The sequence below is a fragment of the Canis lupus genome, chromosome 14 (assembly GCF_048164855.1).
Source record: "Canis lupus baileyi chromosome 14, mCanLup2.hap1, whole genome shotgun sequence".
In the NCBI taxonomy this organism is placed as follows: domain Eukaryota; kingdom Metazoa; phylum Chordata; class Mammalia; order Carnivora; family Canidae; genus Canis; species Canis lupus.
This window is the reverse complement of record NC_132851.1, coordinates 24,923,901-24,951,339: the sequence shown is the minus strand read 5'-3', so window position 1 is coordinate 24,951,339 and position 27,439 is coordinate 24,923,901. Positions and strand designations below refer to the sequence as shown.

At 40.4% G+C, this 27,439-nt stretch overlaps 1 protein-coding gene across 2 annotated transcripts in view; it reads left to right on the top strand.

Moving 5' to 3' along the window:
* The window catches only part of WASHC5 (WASH complex subunit 5), a 58,674-nt gene that overhangs the window by 15,204 nt on the left and 16,031 nt on the right, over nt 1–27,439 (top strand). For both annotated transcript variants that reach the window (XM_072774472.1, XM_072774473.1), the window contains 13 exons: nt 965–1,078; nt 2,552–2,723; nt 7,107–7,234; nt 10,106–10,235; nt 13,729–13,841; nt 15,167–15,333; nt 15,413–15,488; nt 16,587–16,697; nt 17,694–17,834; nt 18,875–18,955; nt 23,453–23,554; nt 24,623–24,802; nt 27,061–27,185. In XM_072774472.1, the coding sequence (XP_072630573.1) occupies nt 965–1,078; nt 2,552–2,723; nt 7,107–7,234; nt 10,106–10,235; nt 13,729–13,841; nt 15,167–15,333; nt 15,413–15,488; nt 16,587–16,697; nt 17,694–17,834; nt 18,875–18,955; nt 23,453–23,554; nt 24,623–24,802; nt 27,061–27,185 (1,640 nt within the window). The remainder of the gene's footprint in view (nt 1–964; nt 1,079–2,551; nt 2,724–7,106; nt 7,235–10,105; nt 10,236–13,728; nt 13,842–15,166; nt 15,334–15,412; nt 15,489–16,586; nt 16,698–17,693; nt 17,835–18,874; nt 18,956–23,452; nt 23,555–24,622; nt 24,803–27,060; nt 27,186–27,439) is intronic.

The window sequence follows — 27,439 nt, the reverse complement described above, 5'->3', positions numbered from 1 at the left end:
CCAATATCTGCCAAAACTCTGAAGAACTGGAGATTTTTCTCAAAAATATAAATACCAAATTTGATTCAAGAAGAAAAAGGAAGCATGACGAGCCCAGTGACTGTTACAGAAATGGAGCTGGGGATCCAACCTTCCTGCTTACCCTCTCCTACCAAGAAGGGAGAGGATCCCCAGGACCGCAGGATCTCTCAGGCAACTTGTAGCAAAATTTCAAGGGACAGATAATCCCAATTTTCTACAGACTGAAGCAGGTGGGTGAAGAACCACCAAAAAATGCTTTGTTTGTGTTAGTTGGTGGATTCTCATGTGAACTGGGGAACCCTAAGAGTCCCCAAGGCTCGTGCCCAGGGTCAGTGAAATAAAATTGGATTTTTAGTAACACCAGGGTGCTCTGTGCCTTCTCCTCTCATCCTTTCCCAAGTTTGCATTTCCAGGGGCCCCGAGACAAACAGTACTGGAGCAAACCGACTGCAGACATGAGTAGAAGTCCATCACAGGGACTCAAAGAAACAGAAAAGAGATGCCACTCTTCTCAGAAAACTTTTTGGGAAGCCTCTAGTCTGATCTCTTTTGTGAAAAATGTTTTCTGTAGGCGCATAGTGGGTTTATTATTGTCATTTGAAGTGAATTAAATAGTTTTTGAAATGTCTCAGTTGTAGTGTGTAATATGATCAACGTCAACAGGCATAACCCCATTAGGGGGAAGAAAAAGTCCTTTGGGGTTTTCAGTAACTTTTAGTTGCAGAAAGCCTGAGTTCATGAAAACACTTGAGAAAACCACTGCTCTAGTCTGCTTTTCTGTCAACCTTGCCTGAGCCCCTAAGAAAGAATGCTTACATCTCTGGCCAATCCAGGTTTTTCATTACAATGGAGTTTGAACTGGAAGGAGTGGGCAGTGTCTTCTGTAAGTTTGTGTCCAAGTGAGTAGGTATTTAACATACCGGATGAATGTGTCCTCTTTCAGGTAATTAGTATTTACATGGGGATCACGGTTAATCTAGCAGATGCTTGGGAACCATATAAAGCTGCAAAAACTGCTTTAAACAATACCCTGGACCTTTCAAACGTCAGAGAACAGGTAGGTGCTGGCCAATGCAGAAGGATTCTCTAACAGCTGCAAGCCTGTTTTATAGGGTAGGAAATGAGAGTCCCCAAGGCATTTGGAAACTGTCCACACTGACATTTTAAGTATGGTGATTCACGAAAGGCAAATTTTGTGTATCCTAATAAGATAGGTAATTATAAATTTGTAACTTAAATGGTATATATAAGTGGGAGACTTGGGTCCTAAGATTCAACATCCTAAGACAAATCAGTATGTCACATGACCCCAATTGACTTCATTTATTCTTGCTAAGGACCATGTCCTTGTGGACAGAATGGCTTCCACCAGTAGCTGGAATATTAATGTTTTCATTAGTAGAATGAATATTGAGGATGGTAACTGAATGTACACAGTATGTCCTGTCATTGTAATTTAAATTTGTCATCTCTGATGTGTGAAAGAAGCAACAAGACTGGGGACATTCATCTCCTTAAAGTTTAAATGACTATATTCTGTCTCTCGGGTAAGAACACAAGGCAGAAGGAAATTCCTAAGTAAATAGAGCAATTAAAAAAAAAATCTCTTTTTTTGGGCAGTATCCTTGACATTTCTAAACAGTTATCTTCCTCAGCCTGGCTGACTGAGTTTCTGAGGTTCCAATCCAGATACAACAATATTGACTCAAAGAACTTCAGCATGTTTTATTCAAGTAAATTGAATTCCATAAATAATGCACAAAATAATTTCAACTTTGGCATGGCTCCTAGAAATATATTAGAGAAAGCAGTGCTTCCAATACTTCCTGGCATCAGAGCATTAATTTTTCATTACTAAAATTACTTTCCAAATTTGCGTCTTCTCCTTGGCCATTTTAAGAAGGTCTTCAGGGTCCTCTGATGAAGCAAAGCACCTGTGATAGTTTTAAATTAACCTGACTAGGCTAATGATGTTTAACATTTAATTCTTGCTTCAGGGAAAGCAGAATGACCAAATTCCCAAAAGACTGATTTGAAAATTCACTTTTGATCTACTGAGGCATATTTTTGTTGTGCTTTCATCTGCCTATAGAAGTCTCTTCTGGGTATTTCTGCTGTGCCTCCTTTGTCAAAATTATGGGAAGAATAGGCAGTTGAGCTTTTGTCTTTATCTTTCTTTTCCATCCAAGTTAAGAATAGAAGGGGCCCCAAGAACCACTTGATCCAATTCTCCAGTTGACATTTGAAGGAAGCAGTAGGGATAGATTAAGTGCAAATTCACATCAGTATCCAAACATAGCTAGAGAGAGGTAGGACTTAGGATTCTTTTGGTTCTAAGTCCAATGTTCTTTTCAAAAATGTCCAATAAACCACTTGTCTTTGAGCCTTACCAACTATGTTCCATACGTTATTCGTATCTTATGGAAATATTATTTGTCAAGGGGTTCATCTGTATGTGATTTGTTTTCAAAGAATATCATTTTTTCTTTTGGAAAATGTGGATCAAGTTCTGTTTTTTCAATTTTAAAAGTCAAGCAGATATGCTACTGTCAGTGAAAGAGTACACGCTCAAGTACAACAATTTCTGAAAGAAGGTTATTTAAGGGAGGAGATGGTTCTGGACAATATCCCAAGGCTTCTGAACTGCCTGAGAGACTGCAACGTTGCTATCCGATGGCTGATGCTTCACACAGCAGACTCAGGTAATGTGCAGAAGGTGTGCCCATCTGCATGGCTCCATATAAACACTTTCAGAATTAAGATATGCTCCATGATGCAAAAATGGTTTAGGCTTTGAAAGAAAATCAAGTTGCTATTTTTTTTTTTTTTAGATTTATTTATTTATTTGAGAGAGAGAGGAGGAGAAGGATGGGGAAAGGAAGAAGAGGGAGAAAATCTACAGCTGACTCCTCGCTGAGCTCAGAGCCTGACATGGATCTCACGACCATGAGATCATGACCTGAGCCAAAAGCAAGAGTCGGACACCCAACCAACTGAGCCACCCAGGCACCCTGAGAATCAAGTTGCTTTTTAAGTTGGCCATTTTTGTGTCCATTTGGACAAGTCAACAGCCCACCTGAATAACCACTTTGTCAGATTAGATTGCCTGGGATTAACCTAATGGGTCGAGCATAATTACAAGGGTCCTTAAATCAGGAAGAGGGAAGCAAAAGAGTCAGAACTAGAGAGGTAGCACCATGAAAAAGGCTCAGCAGGCCATTGTTGGCTTTAAAGATGGAATGGGGCCACAAGCCAAGGAATACAAATGCTGGAAAAGTTAAGAAAACAGGATTTCCTCCAGAGCCTCCAGAAGGAGCACATGTCGCTGACTCCTTGATTTTAGCCTAGTGTGACCCACTTCAGATTTCTCATCTCTGGGACTATAAGATAATACATTTGTGTCTTTTTAAGCCATTAAGTTTGTGGTGATTGGTTACACCAAGAAACAAATATGAGAGCCAATCCAGGAAATAAGAGCCAGATGTACCAAACAGACACTTGGTGGGATTTGAGTCCAGAGCAGGAGAGAAATGTTGCTTGGGGTAGAGATGTGAAGGTGGTTGGAAAAAGCTCCACACAGGATGCAGGGGTGAACTGGCCCCAGATTTTGAAGTAAAATATTCTAGACTGGGGAAGTGATAGAGAAGAAAGTATAAATTTGGAAGTACATAAAAGAGTTGATGAACAGGCTAAACCAGAGTGCCTAATGGTAGATTGGGTCTAACCTCTTGTGGCCCGCAGTCCTCTTGGAGATGCTATGGGCCGGCAAGTTCAGTTGTTTCCTACAACACAAGTTGTAGGAAATGCCTCCACAGGGTCCTAAAAACCCCTGGTTTGGGGCACCTGGGTGGCTCAGTGGTTGAGCATCTGCCTTTGGCTCAGGTCATGATCCCAGGGTTCTGGGATCAAGTCCTATGTCAGGCTCCCCACAGGGCCACAGAGGGCCTGTTTCTTCCTCTGCCTATGTCTCTTCTGTGTCCCTCATGAATAAATAAATAAAATCTTTTTTAAAATAAAATAAAAACTCCTGGTTTAATAGAAATAAGTATGTTGGATGAACCTCAGCTTGCTCAGAGCTGACATAATTCCTTGTACTTATAAAGGGCAAATCAATGTTGATTCACTAATGATGTCACTTATCCAGAGCACATGCACTTCCCGCTAAGGGGTGTGTCATTAGCAGCCCCGTTGCTTTTTGTTTTTTGTCAGCAAACTTTGCTTGAGAGCGACCCTGAGACAGGTACTGCTTTTAACACTCGTGCTTTCGGATAAGGCTTTGTCTCTAAAAACAACTGCCCACTCCAGATTATTCGGCAGTCTTCCATGGTAACACAGTAGCCCATATCCCACCTCTTCCAGAGAAGATGTTCTTCCCTCTAGCTTCCATCTGGTTCCATGTCCTGGGAGTCAGTGGTGAAGACAGCAGGTGGACTTCTTCATTCTCTGTATCTTTGAAAATACATGGACTTTCTTCTCAGCCTTCTCTCTTCATACTAGAAATCTCCAGCTACTAAATCTTTCTCAAAAATACTGCTTTCTAGTTTGTTTGTTTTTTTCATTCTGCTTTTTTGCCTGCGTCCCTCTCCAACTTAGGATTTACAGCAGAAATACCATGCCTGCCATTGGATTATCTAACAGATCTGGTTTTAGTTAGCCACATTTTTTTTTGCATAAACTCCACTTCTAATTTGAGGATTTTGCTGCACTGACTCAGTGCTTAATCTTTTCACTGAAGTCTTACATTCTCAAGCATGTAAACAACTCAGGCCCTCACTTTATCCTGTCATAAAACCGACTGCCGGTCCCTAGTGACTCAACCTCATCATCATCTTCCCTGTGACCGCGCCTGACCTCTACGCCTGCATTCTGGAAGGCAGGAGTCTCCCAGATCTGCACCCTTGCGGGGACAACCGACTGTGTTCTGTGCATTTCTCGTCAGCCACATCTGTTTTCCATTTTTGTGCCTGGCAATTGTCTGACGTGATTACACAAGGTCATAATTTACCAGAAACAAATGATTTACCTATCTGATTATGAGTCCCTTGTGGGAAAAGTAACTGCTTATTTTAGCTCTTACGGTTTTTCAGTCATGATGTGCAGGAAGGAATCCCTGTTCTTTCTATCCCCTCCTATAGATCTGCTGGAGGCATTTCGCCCAGGCTTTGGATGCTTCCACAGTGTCTTGCAGCTTCTGCAGAAACACGCTCATAGCCAACATTCCCTGGGCATTCAGGCCTGCCTGGGTCCTGAAGTTTGACCCTGAGGCTACCAGGTTTTTAAGATCTGTCCCCTTAGTTCTCTGAGTCTGCATTCTCCCAGGTCAGGTGTTGGAGACGGACTCAGGCCCTGAGAGCGCTGGAACCACAGCTGGTTTATCCCAAGGAATTAATTATTAATGCACGGTGCTATTCCCTATCCAAAAATGAAAGCACGGGGGATCCCTGGGTGGCTCAGCAGTTTAGCTCCTGCCTTTGGCCCAGGACATGATTCTGGAGTCCCGGGATTGAGTCCCACATCGGGCTCCCGGTGCATGGAGCCTGCTTCTCCCTCTGCCTATGTCTCTGCCTCTCGCTCTCTCTGTGTCTCTCATGAATAAATAAATAAAATCTTAAAAAAAAAAAAAGAAAGCACATTAAATTGGAAGGTTTTTTGTTAAATCAGAATGAATACAAAACAAGTGGAACTCTTCGGCCTGTTTGAGTTTTTTTGTTTGATAGGCAGATACGAAGCTGAAAAAACTGTCACTGGGTCAAGGTCACCAGTTCATAGATCTCTTCCTGGATAGTTGTAAAGAATGTGTAATAAATCCGCCCTGAAGTTTCCCATGAAAACTGAGCCCTTCTCCAGGATGTCATGAGTCTCCTCATGATGGAATTTCTTAGAAATCAATATAGAAAATGGCCATCTGCAAGCTTCACTAGAACTGAAATACCAAAAAGCAGGGGACTCAGGACATTAGATGTTTTGCCCCTAGGTCCATTCCTGCCTAATTTTATCACCTTGGCCTGGTTGCCAGAATTTCTCTGGGCCTTGGTAGTAGTAAATAATTGAGGAAGCTCTGAGTGTCTGCCATGCCCTCAGGCCTTTACAAGGAACAGAATGCTCCCAGGTCTGGTTCTTCCTGCTTGGAGGTGCCGTGTCCGTGTGTGGGTAATACTGTCACCCTGTTGTGTCAAGGCCCCCAAGAGCACCGTAGTTATGACTGCTTCCTAGGAAGACACAGCATGTACTAGTACTTGAGGCTGTGATTTATTACAGCCAAAGGATAGGGAGCAAAATCAGCAAAGGGAAAAGTCACATGGGATGAAGTCTGGAGGAAACCAGGCACAAACTTCCAGGGGTCCTCTCCTGATGAGTCCCACTGGATGTTTAATTCTCCCAGCAGTGAATTGCAACAGCATGTGTGAAGTGTTGCCAATCAGGAAGCTCCTTAGAAACTCCACGTCCAGGGTTTTTATTGCGGGCTGATCATAAGCAGCCTCTGCCTGGCATGTACCAGAATTCCAGCCTCCTGGAAGGAAAGCAGGTGTTCGTCATAAACCATGTTGTGCATACAGTTAAGGCAGAGTGGCCCATTCTTACTAGTTTTTGAAATGATAGCAGCTCCCAAAATGCAAGTTCCCAGATGTGCCAGCTTGCAAACAGGCCTTTCTGAGAGCAGTCTCGAAAGCTGAGAATGGCCCGCCCTGAATGGCAGAGAACAATGCCTAAACCAATAGCAACTCCAGACAGGAGATAAGGAGGCTGCCCATTGATGGAATGGTGTCAGAAGGCTCTGACCATCCATATTGCACAGTTGAGAATTAACAACCCCGGAATGCCTACAAAATTGGAACGTTCTGCAGCTTCCTATTTTTCCTTCAATAGTATGTCATGAATCACATTCTGTGTCAGATCCAATTGTCATATTTAAAAGTTCAATGTACTTATTTCATGACATAGATATAATTTTATCATATTGATATATATTTTTGCTTATTTGTGAATGCTTAAGATGAAGGAAAGTTTTTCAGAATTCATCTTATATTTCATGTTTTCTACACATTTAATAAGCTGGGATCTCTTTTCTTTTCTTCCCCTTCTAGCCTGTGACCCAAACAACAAACGCCTTCGTCAAATCAAGGACCAGATTCTAACAGACTCTAGGTACAATCCCAAGATCCTCTTTCAGTTGCTGTTGGATACTGCACAATTTGAGTTTATACTCAAAGAGGTAAAACTCTTGAAGAAATAATCACCAATATCTTAAGTGTTTTTATGCTGGAAAATTTTTTTAAAGGATTAGGATTCAGTAACTGTGTCACTGATTCAGGCTATAGATTCTCGCTGAAATAGTTCTTACACAAAAAGGACAGGATTTAACATTTAACAGGCATTTAGTGTCAGACTGCCAGTGGGGATACAGTGCTGAGGAAAGTGGCTGTGGAGGTGGCGATCTAGTGAGGAATGTGAGCATGAATCAGAGAATTGCACTAAGGAAAATGTAAATATGAACTGCAGTACATGCTCTAACGGAAGGAACACAGTTCTCTGAGTACCTAAAATCAAAGATGCTGTCCCTGACTTCCCTGAGAAGAGACACAAGAGCTTCTGAAGGGATCTGAAGAAGGGGCCTGTCAGAGTTAGCTAAGGCAAAGGTCAAGAGCGTTATGGAGACATGCCAGAGAGGGCAGATCATGTCCAGGTCCTCTTGTGGAGAGAACAGCAAGGACCAGAAGGACCAGTTGGTTAGAGAGGAGAGAACGAGATAAAGTGGTATGAAATGAAGTCAAAAGGTAGGCAGGAACTAGGGCAGGCCTGGCCTTTAGGATTTCAGTCTTCTCATCTGAAAAGCCATGATACCTGTTTGAAAGGGCTTTTAAGTAGGGTGGAGGATTTGCAGTTACATAAGGTAGACTTAAGGATTTTAAGGATTTCAGATTCCCTCAAGAAATTCTGAGGTTGGCTAGTCTTAGGGCTAAAAAAAAAAGGGGGGGGGGGCCCTATGGCCATAACAAAAATGGTAGATACCCAGGAATGCCTGAGTTCTGTAACCAGTATCTTTGGAGATTTGGATGAGGTAGGCCCAGGAACTGGCTGTTTATATAGAGTGGCCCATTCCAAACTGATCTTCGCCTCACCTCAGTCTGGTCAGTGTGGTATGCTAGATGTTTCTTTATCTTCTAGGTATGCGAGGACACTGTGTTCCCCCATTAAGTAGCTCAGGAAAAGTACATGCTGATTATCAACGTCATGCTAATGCATGTGCCGAGTGTTCTCAGTGACTTGTGTGGGTATCATTTTCTAAGATCAGAGAGACACTACCCCTTTTTGATCTCTCTAATACTGTTAGTGTTTTCCCTCTGAATAGCAAATCATTATTGAATACCTGCTCTGTTCCAAGCTTAGGTGCTAGGAATTCAAAAATGAACAAGGCATGTCCCTTCCCTACCACCAAGGAGCTCTCAGTACAGTGAGGAAGAGAGACAGATTAAGCCAAGGTGAGAAATGAAGAAAGATCCGAGAGCAGGAACCAGGCATCTTATTTATTGGTCAAAGCAAACTTCAGAGGCAAGTGAGAGTCGCCCCCGAGGAATCAATGCACTCAGTCCAGTGAGGATCGTGGACCAGAGCACCAGTTATCCAAGAGTTTTGTAGCTCAGTGTTGCTGCATGGAAAGCAGGACAGGCGTGGGTCATATGCCTGACCACACCGGCATCTCTAATCATTAATCTTTGGGGATCTGTTGGAATAGAACAGGCAGCTTCCTTCTGTCTGTCCCAAGAGAAGGAAAAGAAGATTAACTTGTTAAAGATCTTCAAAAGATGAAGATCCAGTAGAAAGAAAAAAATCAGCTACCCAATACATTGAGCAGAACAAAGATGAAAATTAATGTCTTACACAGCTCAGCTTGTTAACCTACCCCCCACCCCAGTCAGAAGGTGATTCTAAAAAAATCAGAATCAGATTTTCTAGAATCACCTTCTGATTCTGCTCTAAACACACTAATTGGACCCATATTGCTTCTAATCTTTATATAAAGGTGCATCTCCTTTAAGGACCATCCTCTATTGCAAATTCTGTCTTACAAGGTTAAGAAGCCTGTGAGTTCAACCTGGGAATGAGTGTTTCAAGGGCTTCAAGCCTTTTGGTCTTGATGAAGGCCTCACAGGGTTATTTTTGTCACTGCTGCTTTGTCACATGGCATTGATTGATCCCAGGCATTCAAAAAGATAGGACAGACTCTATAAATAATTCTGACTATTCCTCATCCTGTTACTCTTCATTGCTTAATCATCCCTGCTTGATCACTAAGATTCCATTTCTTCTGGCCCCACAGAATTCCACCAGTCTTGATCCTTTCATCTGCAATGAAGTCTTCATCTTTTAAAATTCATTTTAATGCTGAGGAATGAAGAATTTCTTAAAAGAAAAATCAGTATACTCTCCTATTTGCCTCTTAAGAGAGCCCGATGAAATAAAGTCCGTACTTTTGTGACATACCTTAAGTATGTTTCTAAATTTTGTTTCGAGGGAAAGCAAAACAAAACCTTGAGATACACATTTCCTCCTCTGCCCAACCCTTTGTAGGGTTTTAATTTTATGAAGAAGTGCATTAATAAACAGATCAACTGTGTGATCAAAAAGAAAGAACTCTGTAATTTAGTTCATTCTTCACTCATCAGACAGGATAATGCTCAACCTTCTCTGACCTTAAAATAGATACAACTCCAGAAATTGGTACTTAGAAAAGGACCTTAGAGTGGTGGCCGCCAAATTTCATGTCACATTAAAAATGCTGATTCCTGGGTCTACGCAAGACCTGAACCAGAATCTTCGAGGGTGGGCCTTGGGAATCTGAGAAGTTTAAAGCCATCCAGGTGATGCTTATGTGCATTTGGTTTGAGAACCACTGTCTTAGCAATGGTCTAGCTTTGCCCCCCAGTTTGTACAAAGTAGTATGGCTCAAGAGATGACATCAGGGTCCTATTGCTTTTAGGCATGTATTTTTATAATAAATTGGGTTTCACTCAGGCTTTCTTGGTAAACTGCCTGATCTGAAATTCCTCTTAAGTAAGTAAATCTCTTCTGTCTCTTTCAACAGATGTTCAAGCAAATGCTTTCAGAAAAGCAAGCCAAATGGGAGCATTACAAGAAGGAGAGTTCAGAGCGGATGACGGAGCTTGCTGATGTCTTTTCGGGAGTGAAACCCCTCACTCGGGTGGAAAAAAATGGTAATTGCCGAAGACGAAATATTGGTGTATTGGAAATGTACACACAAATTACTGGGAAGCAGCAGAGTAAAAAGCCCTTATGTTGTCATCATTAGACACTGGGAGGTTGCTGATGAAAATCTGAAGCTTAGTTCTAGCTGCCTGTAGCTATGCTCCCTTGGGCAATCTTCATAGCCTCTCTGGACTTTCGAAGTATGAGATTAGGCTACAGGGGTTGTTATACTCTGGTTCACAGTCCATAGGGTCATAATTCATCCTCTACCCTTACCAGAGTATCACTATGGTGCCTGTGATGGGAGGGTGCACCACTGGTGTGTTAGCTTGTGTGCATTTAAAGGTAGGGAGAAAAGGACCTAGCTGTCCTGATCTTCTGAGGATACTTCATTCAAGAACATTACTATTATTAACAGAAAGGATCTGCAAGATTCTGATCTTCGAATTGTGTGCTGCTTTTTCCCTGGTGCGCCTGCCATCTAGTGGCAGAAGAGGGGACCTGCAGATTTTTTGAAACAACATTGCTCAAGTCTTTAATATTAATTCTGTTTTTTTAGCATTTAACCAGATTTTGTGTAATGCACAGTTTTTACACATTTTGGTAAATAGTTAACACAAAAGCATAATTATCATTAAGAGACATTCTGTTAATAATTATGTAATAATATAATTACCAGGAAAAAATAGTAAACACACTTATGATGAAATGTTACTGTGAAATGTTATATAGGGATTCTGTCTTTTCTTTTCATAATTATAATATAAATTAGCAAGTATTTTTTTAATTTAAATTCAATTACCATATATGTATTGGTTTCAGAGGTGGAGGTCAGTGATTCATCAATCCTCATTGCATCATGTATACCCTCCTTCATGCCCATCACCCAGTTACCCCATCTCCCCACCCCACCCTCCCATGACTCTCAGTTTGTTTCCTATGATTAAGAGTCTCTCAGAGTTTGTCTCCCTCTCTGATTTTGTCTTGTTTTATTTTTCTCCTCTTCCCCATGCTCTCCTGTTTTGTTTCTTAAATTCCACATATGAGTGAGATCATATGATAATTGTCTTTCTCTAATGGACTTATTTTGCTTAGCATAATATCCTGTAGTTCCATCCACATCGTTGCAAATGGGAAGATTTCATTTTTTGATGGCTGAGTAGTATTCTACCGTATATATACTGTATCTTCTTTATTCATTCATATGTTCATGGACATCTGGGCTCTTTCCCTAATTTGGCTATTGTGGGCATTGCAGCTATAAACATTGGGATGCATGTGCCCTTTCAGATCACTACATTTGTATCTTTGGGGTAAATACATAGTAGTATAATTGCTAGGTCATAGGGTAGCTCTATTTTCAACTTTTTTGAGGAACCTCCATACTGTTTTCCAGAGTGGCCTCACCAGCTTGCAGTCCCACCAAGAGTGTACGAGAATTCCTTTTTCTCTGCATTCTCCCAACAACTGTTCCTAACTTATTAATTTTAGTCATTCTGACTGGTGTGAGGTGGTAATCTCATTATAGTTTTGGTTTGTATTTCCCTGATGCTAAGCAATGTTGAGCATTTTTGCTTCTTTGAGGATATTTTATCTGTAGGAAAATTATGGTGTCACTTAAAATTTAAATAGCAAGAAACCTTTCAAAATGTCCCTGAATGATCATTCTGAATTTTAAGATCACAAGTTATCTTTTTATTTTTTTTTATTTTTTTAAGATTTTATTTATTTATTCATGAGAGACAGAGAGAAAGAGAGAGGCAGAGACACAGGTAGAGGGAGAAGCAGGCTCCATGCAGGGAACCTGATGTGGGACTCGATCCTGGGTCTCCAGGATTACACCTTGGGCTGAAAGCGGCGCTAAACCCTGAGCCACCCGCGCTGCCTACAGGTTATCTTTTTAATGCCTGATGTTTAACTGCGAAATTCATTTCTGGAAAGGCTAATTATACAGTAGAATAGTACAGCTTTTTGTTTATAAAAAGGTTAATAGTATAGCTTTTTGTTTTAAAAAACTAGTATTTTTAATCAATATGATATTGTGATTACTATATTTGGCTTTTCTTGACTTATTTGATGCTGAATGGTTGGCCTAAAATATATTTCCAGATTACTTTATATTCCTAGTGGGAAAACTTGTGTTTTTAGTCATGTGATAAAAATTGGCAACATGTTTTGCAGTTCACTACATTATGTCTAGAAAACAAGGAACCACCTATAACAATGCAGCCAGATTAGTTTTTGAGAATCAGGCACATTCATCTTTGTGCTAATCACTTTTAGGTTCTTATAAATCCCTGCATCCTTTCCAAGGTCATTCAAAACAGTATTTTATACTTTATCTGGCTCTATAGCATATTTCAGCTTAGGATATACTTCCACAAATATTTCTCGTTTGAGCCTTACAATGCTGTGAGATAAGGATCTGTATTCTTATTTTACATATAAAGAACTCGAAGCTGTAAAAGGGAGTCACTTGATGAAGGTAACAAAGGTTCAGAGCCTAGATCAAACTTGGCACCTCAGACTCTGAACCCTGTGTACTTTCGCTACTCCATAGCTGTCACTCTACAGAAACAAAATCGAAAACAAAAACAACAACTTTAAAATTACTACTAATGTTCCTCATCCCAGTTCTTGAAATAACTTCGATTATAAGCCCTGAAGTACTTATCAAGTGAAATCATCCCACGGATGGATCAAACAAACAAAAAACAAACTTTAAGGAATCCATTTGGTGAAGTAAAAGAGCAAAGCCTCTGAACCTGGCCAGACAGTTGAGAAAAGCCTGGCTCTGCCATTTAACTGTGTGACCCTGCCTGGATCCTTCCCCGCTCTGGGCATCAGCTGATCTGAGAAACGCCTTCTCATTCCTGCCTCCATAAATTGTTGTGAAGATTCAGTGAGACGAGCTAAGAGCTTTGCCTGCCCCAGTGAGGGGGCCTCAAGGCATGCTGGTGCTTTTTCTCCAGTGGTTTGTGAATGCAAACACACACCCTCAGCTGTTCAAACCCCTACTTCACACTTGTGCTGCCCCTCATTGCCCTCCGAGATATGCCATTGTAATTTTTTCCTGAAGCTTCCGCCCATGTCCCTAGGGACAAGCTATCCCTGTGCCTCTCTCTGCCTATGCAGACCTTGACCCATCCTCATTTCTCCAGAAAACCCTTTCCAGTCACTCTGTGTCCCATCTGTGTCCTCACGGCCCCCATGCCCACCATTGCACACTTGCATTCACAGCCATGTACTTGGGCCCTTAGGCTTTTCCTGCCAGGTATTAGACTTAGCCACTGACTAGAAAGTTCCATCTCTTCTATCAGGTCACATGCCCAAAGCATTTTGGTGGTTATCTTGTGGAGAATCCCCGAGGGCGATGTCAGGGACACAGAGAGAGCTCTGTGAATAAGACCTAGATTTGTAAAGGGTTACTGAATAAATCCAAAGCCACAGCTATGGGAATTCTGGGATCTCAGCAGTCTCTCCTTGTTTCTGTGTTCATAGAAAACCTACAAGCTTGGTTCAGAGAGATCTCAAAACAAATCCTGTCTTTAAATCACGATGATTCAACTGCTGCTGGCAGGAAAACAGTACAGCTCATACAAGCTTTGGAGGAGGTAAGAAAACCCTTTGTAAACGCCAATGCTTGGATCATGAATCAGACTTTCCGACCCACCGAGCAATCTGGTCCTGGAAATATATCTGAAAGAATATTTCATCAGAAGCAACAAAAAGCAAACTCTGATCACTGTAATCTTATATCCAGTATCCCTAAAATTGGGCAAATAATGAAGTGATCAGCATGAAGAGAATGCCAACAAAAACGATGACATTTCCACTTACAGAAACATGTAGTCTTAGAAAAATAATTATGAAGACAATATAGAAACATCGGGGAAATTGTGATAAGGCAGCAAAAGCTAAAACAGCACTGCATTGTAGGCACCTATTCTAGATCGGGGAGGAGTTTCGGGGTTAAAACTATAACGGAATACACAGCAATAACCATGTTGTATAATGATCAAATGCTTGTAAGTGGGGTTTTCTTTTCCATCAAAAACGTTTGTTTTTTATCTACTCAAATATTATCTACTCAGATTCAAAGAAGACTTAGTATATTTTCCCACTCTTGACATTTTAATTGTATGCTTAACTAGGTTTAAAATGAAAAATAAAAGCATGATAAAAAAAAAAGCAATAGCCATCAACTATTTAAAAGATCATCCATACTTACTTGGAACTGTCTAACTGGTATAATATATGTCTTTAAAGATATAAATAATACATTTTTGGCATACTTTCTTATAGGCTTTTTTTTTTTTTCTGAAAGGTTTTATGGTCACTATTAGTGACAACACAAAACAGTACTCCATTGTTGGTGTGTCAGTTTTCCCGGACAACAATCCGACTTATACTATTCCTATTGTGCTCATAAACAACTTTGTAAATGTCAGGTGCTTGTTATCATTTGTGATATTTATTTTGACAATGGCCCAGGCACCTTGAATTAGATACATTAAAACTTCAGGACACTGGAGAACCATTATTTTGTTTTAAGGAATCCAACAAAAGAACTGAATAATGTACAAATGCCAACACCCTGGTTGTGATATGACTTACTCTGTTTTTTTAGCAAACCTACAAATCTTCAGAATTGAGGATTTTCTAATACGTGTTTATTGACGCTAAAATGGAAGATGGAAGTATGCACTCATTCTGTCATATATGTACACAGTAAAAAGAGTAGAACATTTTCTAATCCTAGAAACCTGTGCATTACATTATGACTTGGCTCATACGTTTCTAAAATTATCATTTGAAATAGCAATTTTGCCAAGAAATTCTTAGCAAGTGCTGTGCCTTTTTTGAAGTGTTTTCAGGGAAAAGGAACACCATACAAGCCATTCAGAAGTTTTTAATTAAATGTATTTATGTGACATAGGTTCAGGAATTTCACCAGTTGGAGTCAAATCTGCAAGTATGTCAGTTTCTTGCTGATACTCGCAAGTTTCTTCATCAAATGATCCGAACTATTAACATTAAAGAGGAGGTCCTGATCACTATGCAGATCGTTGGGGACCTTTCTTTTGCTTGGCAATTAATTGACAGGTAAGATGGCCAGCCTAACATTTCGCCTCGATGAAGGCCACTGGATGGATGTTTCCTTAGCATTGATCTCTCTTTACAGTTTCACAGATATCATGCAAGAGAGCATAAGGGTAAACCCATCCATGGTCACTAAACTCAGAGCTACATTCCTGAAGGTAAGCAAAGAACAGATCACATTCTCAGGCTCTAGGGAAGAATTGGTCTTCATTATTCCCTCATGCATTAATTCAGCCCACAATTTCATTCTTTGAGAAAGGTCATTTTTATAGACTGAAAATTGTTAGGAGTTTTTCCATGAGAGCACAGTTTCAAAAGATGCCATGCATATTTGAAGTTTCAATTAATGTAAGTTGGATGTCTTCCAGAAAATAGTTTTAATTTTTAAAATAAGTTTTTATAGTTTTACAAATATATGAAATATATGGGTCCTTTTTTCTCTAGATGTGAATTAAGTCCTTTTACTTTCTCATTGAAAAAATTCTTGTTGAGCCTCTGCTGTAAACTAGGATTTCCTCTAAAGATTAGGGAATAGTGGTGAACAACACAAGTATGGCCCTTGCTCTCAAGGTAATTTCAGATCGAGATAAATGAGCAAATAATTGACTCAGTGTCTAAAGACAGAGTTACCTTATATATCAGTTCTTAGGTGCACTTTCTTTCCTATTTAAAAATCTCTGTAATTGGGGATGGATTTTATAATTGACAGCGTATCAAAGCTCAGTCATCAGCATTTTTTTTCTCTTTTTTTTTTCTGAGTCGTACATAAAATATTGGCTCTTTGTACATGCCAGGACGTCTTAGATTGGAGTCAGTACAGTAATCCATCCATCCTAGTGTCTGACACCCATAAAGAGTAGCTGTCTTCCATAGCATAGTGGCTCTCAAACTTGAAGGGCACCAGAATCACCTGGGAGGCCTATTACAACACAGATTGCTGGGCGTCAGCCCCCAGAGTTTCTTATTAAGGACCTTTCCCGTGGGGCTCAAGAACTGGCATCTGTAACAAGTTCCCAGGTGATGCTGATGCTGCTGGTCTGAGGACCACAGTTTGAGAACCACTGCTATATCTGATGACTGTTATTTTTTAAAACTGTATCGTTGTCAGAAACTGTCAATGACTTTGATGAAGTTCAGTGGTTGCTGTTTTCTCTTGGTTAGAACCCAGGAGCTCTGTTACATGTTACTCTTTTGGGGAAGTGAGATTTGTAGGACTTTTTGAAATGGAGAAACAAACATAGCTACTCTTCTTTCAGCTTGCCTCTGCCCTAGATCTTCCCCTTCTTCGAATTAATCAAGCAAATAGTCCTGATCTTCTCAGTGTGTCTCAATATTACTCTGGTGAACTGGTGTCCTATGTGAGAAAGGTAAGAAATGCATCAAGGTGATACTGATTTTGTTGGCAGACTAACTGCTCTTCAAAGACCAAAAAGGTGCTTGGGACCCTATAAAAAGTATACACATGTTCCCTTCCCTCATCCTTTTTTTTTTTTTTTAAGGTTTTATTTATTAATTCATGAGAGACAGAGAGAGGCAAAAACATAGGCAGAGGGCAAAGCCAGCTCCCTGTGGGGAGCCAGATGTGGGACTTGATCCCAGGATCCCGAGATCACGCCCTGAGCTGAAGGCAGATGCTCAACACTGAGCCACCCAGGTGTCCCTCCCTTCCTTTCTTCTTAACTTGATTCCAGAAATTTGCAGTAACTGAACCTAAACTTACTCTTACTGGTCCTGTGGATATGCAGGTGTTTTCACTCCCAAGGAACTTTTACACTGTTTTTTTCCTAAATATTGGTGGTATTAACCCCCCACTTATATGAAGTATAAGTATAGAAACAAAACGAGAGATATTGGCTTCTACAAAGTCACAGAGCTAGTTGGTAAAAGAGCTATATCTAGATCCAGCATCTCCTCGTTAGAACTTAAAATTTTTAGAGGAATTTTGGTCCTGTTTCAAGAACATATGGTACAGCGTGGAGCCAAACAGACCAGTGTTCACAATTTACTTGTGTCACACACTAATTGAGTGCTCTACAGCCATGTTACTTAACACCTCTGATCCTCGATCTTTTAAAAGTTTGTAATGTAGGAAAGATACACCTTTTTGCTACCTCTCTGTGTGACGATTATTAACCTTCTATCCTGTGAGCAGTTAATGCTTAATAAATAACTTAGGAACTTAGCCGTGTGCCTGAGAGCAGATTACTAAAAGAGCTCTCGTGAAATCCCTTATTGTCTCTTCCTGTAGACAAATGGCTGCTTGCACACTCTGGGGGCTGTCTTACTGCCATCTGAGCATTTATCTGCTAAGAAAAATAAAAAGAGATATTCAACTGTTTTTCCTCTTTTCTCTTTTACTGAAGGTTTTGCAGATCATTCCAGAAAGCATGTTTACTTCTCTTCTCAAGATCATAAAGCTTCAAACCCATGATATCATTGAGGTACCGACCCGCCTGGACAAAGACAAGCTAAGGGACTACGCTCAGCTTGGCCCACGATACGAGGTGACGTGTCCTTTTGACTTCTGCCTTTTGATATTTAACACCCAACCCATGACGCGCCACAAGTCTGCGTTGCCGGCTGTATCCCTAGGACCAGCAGACCAATTCTGATTTGTTTCTTCCTACTCTCAGGGATAACTGCTTGTGCCATGTTAGCGTAGCCATGCCTTTATTCATTACCTTGTCCCGGTGTTATTCCAGGCCTCACCAAGTGTTCTCAGAGGAAGTGGAACTCACCTGGTCACTTTTCTCCCGAACAGTCCTGGAGAATCAGCCTATCTTCTTTTTGGGCTAAAGATTGCCCAGACTTTTCTCATTCAGGTTCCTGGTTTGTACATCAAATCAGTGGCTCAAAGTAATCTGGGTTCCATTAACCTAACCATTTCCTCCAGCCAGACTTTTAAGCCCACTCAATAGTTAAGCAGCCTTGGGGGTGGTTCTTCCCAAATACCTCTGCTTTTCTTTCCCCTTGAACTTAAAAGATGTGAAGAAGTGAAATCAAGTGGAAATTGACAATATGAACTCCACTGTCTTCACATCATGCCAGTGTCAATTTTACATCCTCTGACACAACTCTAGAAATGACATCAGGAATTTTGACATTCAGCTTCAAATTTATGTATTTATTCTCACTCAAAAATATAGCATTGGTCTACCTTATCAGTGTCTCCTTATGTTGCTGGGGAAAAAGAAGTAGAAGGCAGTAAAGGGGAGATTACTCTGTTAGAGTCTTGATGAGCCTTTTCTACGGGGAAAGGACCATCGATCTCATGGAACCCTGCTTTTTATGCATGAGAAACTGAGGCCTGAAGAGGGGGAAATGATTGGTCAGCATCTAAAGAACAATTTAATGTCTGCTGACCCCGTTCCCAGTGTGTCGAACCGTGGTCTCTCGGTTCCATCACAGTGCCTCATTTCTGACCAGGACACATCACTCGTGCTGTCCTGGTTCATTCCAGGACTATCAGCCAATTTTCACTTTCTGTGGAAACGATGGATCTTTTATCTGAAGTACTTCATTAACTTCTTTCTCTTTGTTAAAGGTTGCCAAGCTTACTCATGCTATTTCCATTTTTACTGAAGGCATCTTAATGATGAAGACAACTTTGGTCGGCATCATCAAGGTATGGCTTTCGTCCTGGTCCACCTGATTAGACTGCTAGTTTGGATTACTGTGGTGGTTCTCCCATAGGGAACAGGGAATGACATTGTCATCTTGTGTCCCTTGCTGTTTCACAATTAGCTCTTGGTCTTCACTTTACTCACTTCTTGATGGAGGAAGAGAGAGAGAGCATTATAATCCTGATCTTTCACCCATATCCAAGAGTTACTTAAATCTAAGAAAAATCCGTATTATTGAATTTTTTGTAATAACAAAACAAAATGATTCAACTCCTTTGGCCAAACAGCTGGCTCAGTCTCTCCCACCTTCTTTCCTTCTAGTATTTTTATATTACATCTCAGGTGCAGAGAGCCGAGATAATCCTATGGCATTACTATTGTCTAGCCATTGTCATCAAGGATGCATGCTTTTCTTTCTCCTCTGGATGCCCACAGCCATTCCCATCCCCAGTGGCACCTGCTCTCTATGTTCAATTTCTGTCCCCAAAGAGGTATCTGTATTTTAAGCATGAGGTGTTACTTGATGTGTGCATGTTTGATTTCTCTGCATCCTATTGTGCTCTAAAGCCCATTCTTTTTCCAATCCTTCTCACTAGTTATCACTTTGAGAATTTATTTATGTCTCTGAGTTGGGTAATTGGTTACTTCTTACTACTGCATAGAATTTTACATTTTACTTAACCATTCACCAAGGCACAAACACCCATATTGTCTGTTTTCATCCTAACATTCCCCATTATCATAAGCATCTCTGAATATGTCCCTACTGTACACTTGTGCAAGAATTTCTCTGAAATCTGCCTCCCCAGGAGTGGATCACTGGGTCTTAAGGTGTGCCTATTCTTAATTTCTCTCAATGCCACCAGATTGCCTTCTGAAATAAGTGTTTCACAAAATGTCTTACCCACATTTTTACCAATACTTGTTATTATCCACATTCCAATTTTTGCTCTCCCAAAGAGTAGAAAGTGTTATTTCAATGTTGTTTTAATTTGTAATCCTATGGTGACTAGTGATGTGCCCATTCACAAGGTTCCTGGTGCTTTTATTTTTCATTTATCTGACATCAGCAGATACTACGTATTTCTTATTTAAAAAAAATGCTTATCTATTGAATTGCCAGATTAACATTTGTGTTAATAAAATCCAAGAAAATATAGGAAATGAACCTAAATAGGAATGGAAATTTAGTGTGTTTTTTCTGTGAGTATGCTGAAATACCATTGTGCCCCTAGAATACTAACAAAATCTATGCAGTATGCTTTAGGCCTGATGCCAGTTTAATTCAGTTGATATGCAGAGAGTACACATGCAGGTTATCATTTCTTACTAATCTATAAAGTGGTGATAAATCCTAGGACCAGATTAAGCATCTTACATGCAAAATGACCAGTACAAGAAGGATGTAGTAAAACCTAATAATTAACAATAATTATCAAAGGAAAGCCTGCTTAAGAAAAATGCAGATTTAGGGCACCTGGGTGGCTCAGTGGTTGAACATCTGCCTCTGGGTCAGGTCATGATCCCAGGGTCCTGGGATCGAGTGCCACATTGGGCTCCCTGCAGGGAGTCTGCCTCTCCCTCTGCCTATGTCTCTGCCTTGCTTTGTGTGTCTCTCATAAGTAATAAATAAAATCTTTAAAAAAAAATAGAAAAAAAATGCAAATCTTTTGCCATAGCCTTTCAGATGAGAGCAGAGGAAATACCACCTTGACCACACTCAACCCAGTAGACTATCTCTGCTAGTCTAACCACTCATAGCTTTCTGTAAGGGATCCTGTGGCCCTCACTAGTCTTTAACCCTCAAATGTTAAGCATCTGTTTCAGACACTTATAAAAAGTATAAGTTGAGGCCCTTGGGTGTGGAGCCTACTTAAAAAGAAAGTATAAGTTGACTTTAATCCATATGACTGAAAACAAATAAGATTTACACAGACATGTATGTGTAAATGTTCATTGTTAGAGGTAGCCAAAAAAAATATTTTAAAAATAATAGAGGGGTGCCTGGGCTCAGTCCATTAAGCATCCAACTCTTAATCTCAGCCTAAGTCTTGATCTCAGGGTGGTAAGTTCAAGCTCAGCATGGAGCCTACTTAAGATAGAATAATAAGGAAATAAAATAATAGATAAAAAATTTAAAAGAATAAAATAATCCAAACATTTATCACTAAGAGAATGTTTAAACACATCATGGTGCGTTCCTACTGTAGATTCCTCTGCTGCCATTTAGAAAGCATTTGCCACTGAAAGATTTTTTTTTTATGATTTTATTTATTTATTTGACAGAGAGAGCACAAACAGGGGGAGTGGTAGGCAGAGAGAGAGGGAGAAGCAGACTCACCACAGAGCAGGGAGCCCAATATAGGACTTGATCCTAATACTCTGGGATCATGACCTGAGTTGAAGGCAGACACTTAACCAACTGAGCCACCCATGCAGCCACCACTGGAAGATTTCTAAAACCTTAAAACTTTGTTAAATTACAAAACAATGTGTGTGTGTTTGTGTGTATGTACATATTATAGTCCTATTTAGATTCTTTAAATTAGATATGTATTAAGGATAATATTTATGTATACCAATTCATGGGGAAAGGTCTGGAGGATCCATATGAAAACTGTTAACTGTTAACTTCAGAAGAGGACAGAAGTGTGAGGGAAGAGGCTGTGGGAAGGAGGCTTTCTCTAAGATGTTCTTGGAAGCTTCATGTTACTTTTTGATTTTTTCCCCCTCATCGATTATTCATCTAGTTATAATTTGTTATTGTAAAAAAGGGCACAGATACTGAGAGCTGTAGAAACACTTGTGCAGTTTAATGGGTTATTACAACCACCATCCAAGTCAAGAAATACAGTTTCCCAGGTCCTACCCCAGGACCCTCCTCCTGTGCCCTGACCTAATCTCAGTTTCCCTGTGTAGAGTTTTATTATCCAAAAGTAAATCTCTGGACACTACATTAAAAAAAAAATATGTTAGGTGCACCTGGATGGCTCATTCAGTTAAGCATCCAACTCTTGGTTTTAGCTCAGGTCATGATCTCCTGGGTGGTGGAATTGAGCCCGTTTCAGGCTCCATGCTCAGTGGGGAGTCTGCTTGAGGACTCTTTCCCTCTGCTCCTACTCCCTACTCGTACTCTCTAAAATAAATAAATAGATCTTTAAAAAGAAAGAAATGTTTAAAATATATCTTTTAAGCCTTTTTTTTACATTTTTATTTATTTATGATAGTCACACAGAGAGAGAGAGAGAGAGAGGCAGAGACACAGGCAGAGGGAGAAGCAGGCTCCATGCATCAGGAGCCCGACGTGGGATTCGATCCCAGGTCTCCAGGATCGCGCCCTGGGCCAAAGGCAGGCACTAAACCGCTGCGCCACCCAGGAATCCCTTTTAAGTCTTTTTTTAAGAAGATTTTATTTATTTATTCATGAAAGACACAGAAAGAGAGGCAGACATAGGCAGAGGGAGAGGCAGTCTCCCCATGGGGATCCCCATGCGGGACTCAATCCCAGGACCCCAGGATCACAACCTGAGCCAAAGGCAGATGCTCAACCACTGAGCCACCCAGGCGCCCCTAGCCTTTTTTATTCTTCAGGTTTCTCTCCTTACAGTTTATCTGGTGAGGAACCCACAGCTGTTGACCTGTTGTTTTTCCAGTCTGGATTTTGCTGATGGCACAATCATGATGTAGCTCGACACGTTTCTCTAGCTTTTGTATTTCATGCAACTTTCATTGCAGTTGTCATTCTTGAAGTTTAGATGTAATCAAACCTAGGTGGACCCCATCCATTTGTCTTTATGACTTTTCAAAATAATGGTTTGTTGCACATATTAAAAGTACAAGAGACAAGTCTCAGGGCATTCAAAGAATTATGTCAAACTATCTGATGTTTTATGGATTTGGTAGGAGATTGACTTTTAGAATAACAAGTGCTTTCTCATTACAGAAAAAAAGAACCAGCCAAATAAGCTTACAGCATCAGATAGCAGATTTGCTTTCCCATTTTATCTCCCTAATTACAAGCAGCATTCCAAGAATGCTGAAAGAAAAGAGAATTGTTAAATCTGTCCGACCACAAGCTTGAGTTTGCTCATGGGGGTGTAGATGCCCTGAGATAACATTGGGAAGAAAGGTGTGCGCTCAATTCAAGGGCAGGCCCATCATTCCAACCCTCCTCTTGATGCGGAGAAAAGGCACTTTTTACTTTTAATGAAATGATTAAAAATAAGCAGCAATTTAAAACTTTTCATACCCACAGTCTTTGGAATGTCATGTAAAATTAGCATGAATTTTACTGAGGTCAACCAAGTCCTAAAGAGTTACAGGTTTAATCATTCTTTCCAGGCTGCACATGATCAAAGGGACAGGAAAGGAGAAAGTCTCAGTTATTGAGAAATGGGGTAGGAAAGGGGTCCACCATCTGGAAACCAACTTTTCCTTTGGATTTCTTCATGCCTCCGCTTTTCCTCATTGTCATTTATTGCTTTTTGATTTGCACTCAGGTGGATCCCAAACAGTTACTGGAAGATGGAATAAGGAAGGAGCTAGTTAAACGTGTTGCTTTCGCTCTTCATAGGGGATTGATCTTCAACCCCCGAGCCAAGGTATCAGATGACCGAAGGGGTCTGTCCTGTCTCTCTGTCCAGCTTGCATAATGGACAAGCACACTATTTTTAACTATCATGAGCAAGACCTTTCCTCCTAACAGATATCTAATGCATGATGTTCAGTACAATTGACCAATGTGTTCTTTGATCCAATATTGTAATCTGTTTGTATGATCAGAAAATCCTTTCCAGAACCCATCCTTTCCTTTACCTGTTGATCCCCAAGTTTAAGAACTGAACTGATGACTGTGATCCAGAGTTACTTCTTCTTCTTAAAGTTAGAATTCGTAAACCCCAAGGCACATAGGAACTATAAAGCCTGTCATTTCTTATTTTCCTTGATCTGTTAGAGAATATGTTCATTTTTCTCAGGAGGAAAAAAAAATGGGCCTAAAATTTATATCTAGGGTACTTTGACCCCAGTAAATTCAATTTAAAATATTTTAAGTATTTTCAGGTTAGATATATTCATCAAATGACGTGAGAGAAATCTTCAACTTTCATTTTTTTATAGTCTTTCATATGAGACTTCCTTCCCAAATGAATGAAACCTCTTCTTTGCTGAATGTCTGACAAAAGTTGCCAGTCATACTCGTTGAGGTAGAAATGAGCATTTCCAAAGCTGTCTTCAGCTATCACTGTGGTCTCACACACAGTATGGGTCTCATTTAAAGTCTAGCAGAGAGTGAAATAAGTCAATCAGAGAAGGACAAACATTATATGGTTTCATTCATTTGGGGAATGTAAAAAATAGTGAAAGGGAATAAAGGGGAAAGGAGAAAAAAATGAGTGGGAAATATCAGAAAGGGAGACAGAACACGAGAGACTCCTAACTCTGGGAAATGAACTAGGGGTGGTGGAAGGGGAGGTGGGCGGGGGGTGGGGGTGACTGGGTGATGGGCACTGAGGGGGGCACTTGATGGAATGAGCACTGTGTGTTATTCTATATATTGGCAAATTGAACACCAATAAAAAATAAATTTATAAAAAAATAAAGTCTAACAGAGATATTGGAGTTGACCACCTACTCCAATGTAATAGATTTGTATTTCTCCTTTTGCACAGCCAAGTGAATTGATGCCCAAGCTGAAAGAGTTGGGGGCCACCATGGATGGATTCCATCGCTCTTTTGAGTACATACAGGACTATGTCAACATTTATGGTCTGAAGATTTGGCAGGAAGAAGTTTCTCGTATTATAAATTATAACGTGGAACAAGAGTGTAATAACTTCTTAAGAACAAAGGTATCTAATTAAATCTTTAAAATTCTTGACTACATTTATTGTTCTGACATTTAAAATACATGCCCCAAGGGGGACCTGGGTGGCACAGTTAAACATCCAAACTCTTGATTTTGGCTCAGGTTGTGATCTCAGGGTGGTAAGATCAAGCCCTGCATCAGGCTCCATGTTCAGTGTGGATTCTGCTTCAGATTCTCTCTCCCTCTCCCTCTGTCCCTACGATCTTTCTCACTCACTCTCTCTATAAAATAAATAAATAAATCTTTAAAAATAAAATACATGCTCTGAACCTCAGAAATGCCAACAAGAAAGTTTCTTTAAATAGTAGAAGTCAGTATGCATTAGATAGACATGAATACCTTCAGAGTACCCTCAGGAGCCATGAGGGTTGCAGAAAAATGTGTATGACACCTGACCTCTGGGAGTTTACCATCCTAAGGGAGAGGGAGAAATAACTGAATGACTAGAGAAAGAAGCTGCTTGTTGTAAATGGTATAACTCAAGTGATCTGGAGTTCAGAAGGCTTGAGAGTTCGGTTGGCCTGACTGGAGTATGTGCTAAAGGGCGGAATTGCTGGATCATGTGGTATTTCTAGGTTTCAATTACAGATGAACCACCAGACTCTTTGCCATAGTGCCTGCACCATTTTTCATTTCCTCCAGTAATGTCTGAGGGTTCTAATTTCTTCATGTCCTTGCCACCACTTATTATTTTGCTTTTCAAAAACCAGTTATAACCATCCTAGTAGATTGAAGTGGTATCTCATTATGGGCTTGTTTTTTTTGTTTTTGTTTTTGTTTTTAGATTTTATTTATTCATGAGAGAGACAGAGGCAGAGGCAGAGGGAGAAGCAGGCTCCATGCAGGGAGCCTGATATGGGACTCAATCCCAGGACTCCAGGATCACGCCCTGGGCGGAAGACAGGCACTAAACCATTGAGCTACCCAGGGATCCCCTCATTGTGGTTTTGATTTGCAGTTCCCTAATGACTAATCATGTTGAGCATCTTTTCACGTGCTCATTACCATTTGGATGTCTTTGGAGAAAGGCCTACTCAAGTCCTTTGTCCTGTTGTTAATGGGGTTGTTTGAACACCAGATTCTTAAGTGCCATGACTGACAAGCTTGATTTTAGTCAATACTTAACAAGGAGTAAGTTTTTAATTAGGGAACTCACAAGGTTCAGGTGGCATTCTTTTTTTTTTTTTCTTTTAAAGATTCTATCTATTTATTCATGAGAGAGACAGAGAGACAGAGAAGCAGAGACACAGGCAGAGGGAGAAACAGGCTCCATGCAGGGAGCCTGATGTGGGACTCAATCCTGGGACTCCAGGATCACACCCTGGACCGAAGGCAGTTGCTAAACTGCTGAGCCACCCAGGCATTCCTCAGGTGGCATTCTTAATAGAATAAGTATCCTCCAGCCTTATATATTTTGGAATTTTATCATTACATTGATACATGTGAACTTGGAAGACAAAAAAAGCCAGAAAATCCCTGTGTCTCTTCTCATTTCTCAGTCACTTCATCATCACAAATATATCTTTTTTTTATAAATGTTACATGTGGCATTTCTGGGAGTTATTAATGCACTTTTAAGTGTTTCCTCTTCAAACCCAAGGATCCTTTATTGTCACTGTTCATGCAGCATTATATTTATAAAACTACATGGAAAAAGATTAACTATGTTATCTTATCAAAAATGTACAGTGGACCCTTGAGCAGCAACAGGTTTGAACTCACGGGTCCATTTATACATTTCTTTCCAGTAGACAAAGTGTGATACTGTAAAATATATTTTCTCTTCCGTATGATTTTCTTAACATTTTTCTCTAGCTTATGGTATTGTACAAATCAGTATATACTACATATACAGGGCACCCAGGTGGCTCAGTTGGTTAAGCAGCTGCTGTTGATGCAGGCCATGATCCCAGGATCCTGAGATCGAGTCCCGCATCGGGCTCCCTGCCAGATGGGCAGCCCGCTTCTCCCTCTGCAATGCTTGTGCTCTCCTGCTCTCTCCTGCCCCCCCTCCTCAAATAAGTAAATAAAATTTTTAAAAATATATACAAAATATGTGCTAATTGATTGTTATTGTTAAGGCTGTTCTAGTAAACAACAAGCTACTAATTAGTAAAGTTTTAAGGAAGTCAAAAGTTATATGTGGATTTTTAACTGTGTGGGGGTCAGTGCCCTGGCCCCCATGTTGTTCAAGGGCTAACTGTACTAAATACTTCTGGTTTGGTTTTGTTTCGTTTCTAGATTCAGGATTGGCAGAGTATGTACCAGTCTACCCATATTCCAATACCAAAGTTTCCTCCTGTGGATGAGTCTGTAACATTTATTGGTCGACTCTGCAGAGAAATCTTGAGGATCACAGATCCAAAGTAGGTGTATCTGAATTCCATTGGGCCTTGACCAACTGTGGTCAATAGGAGTCTCTGAACATTTTCCTTAGATCACACCCTTGTTCCTACCACACTTGGATCCACTCTAATGGGTTTCTTAGAGTCACTTTTTTTGAGACTGGGTATTTTCCCCAGTGTGACTGAGAGGACCTCAGTCCAAGAAAATAGAGATTAAAATAAATCTAAGGTCTGTTCAGCCACCTTTTAGTTTTATGCTCCTCTTGCTTCCTAGC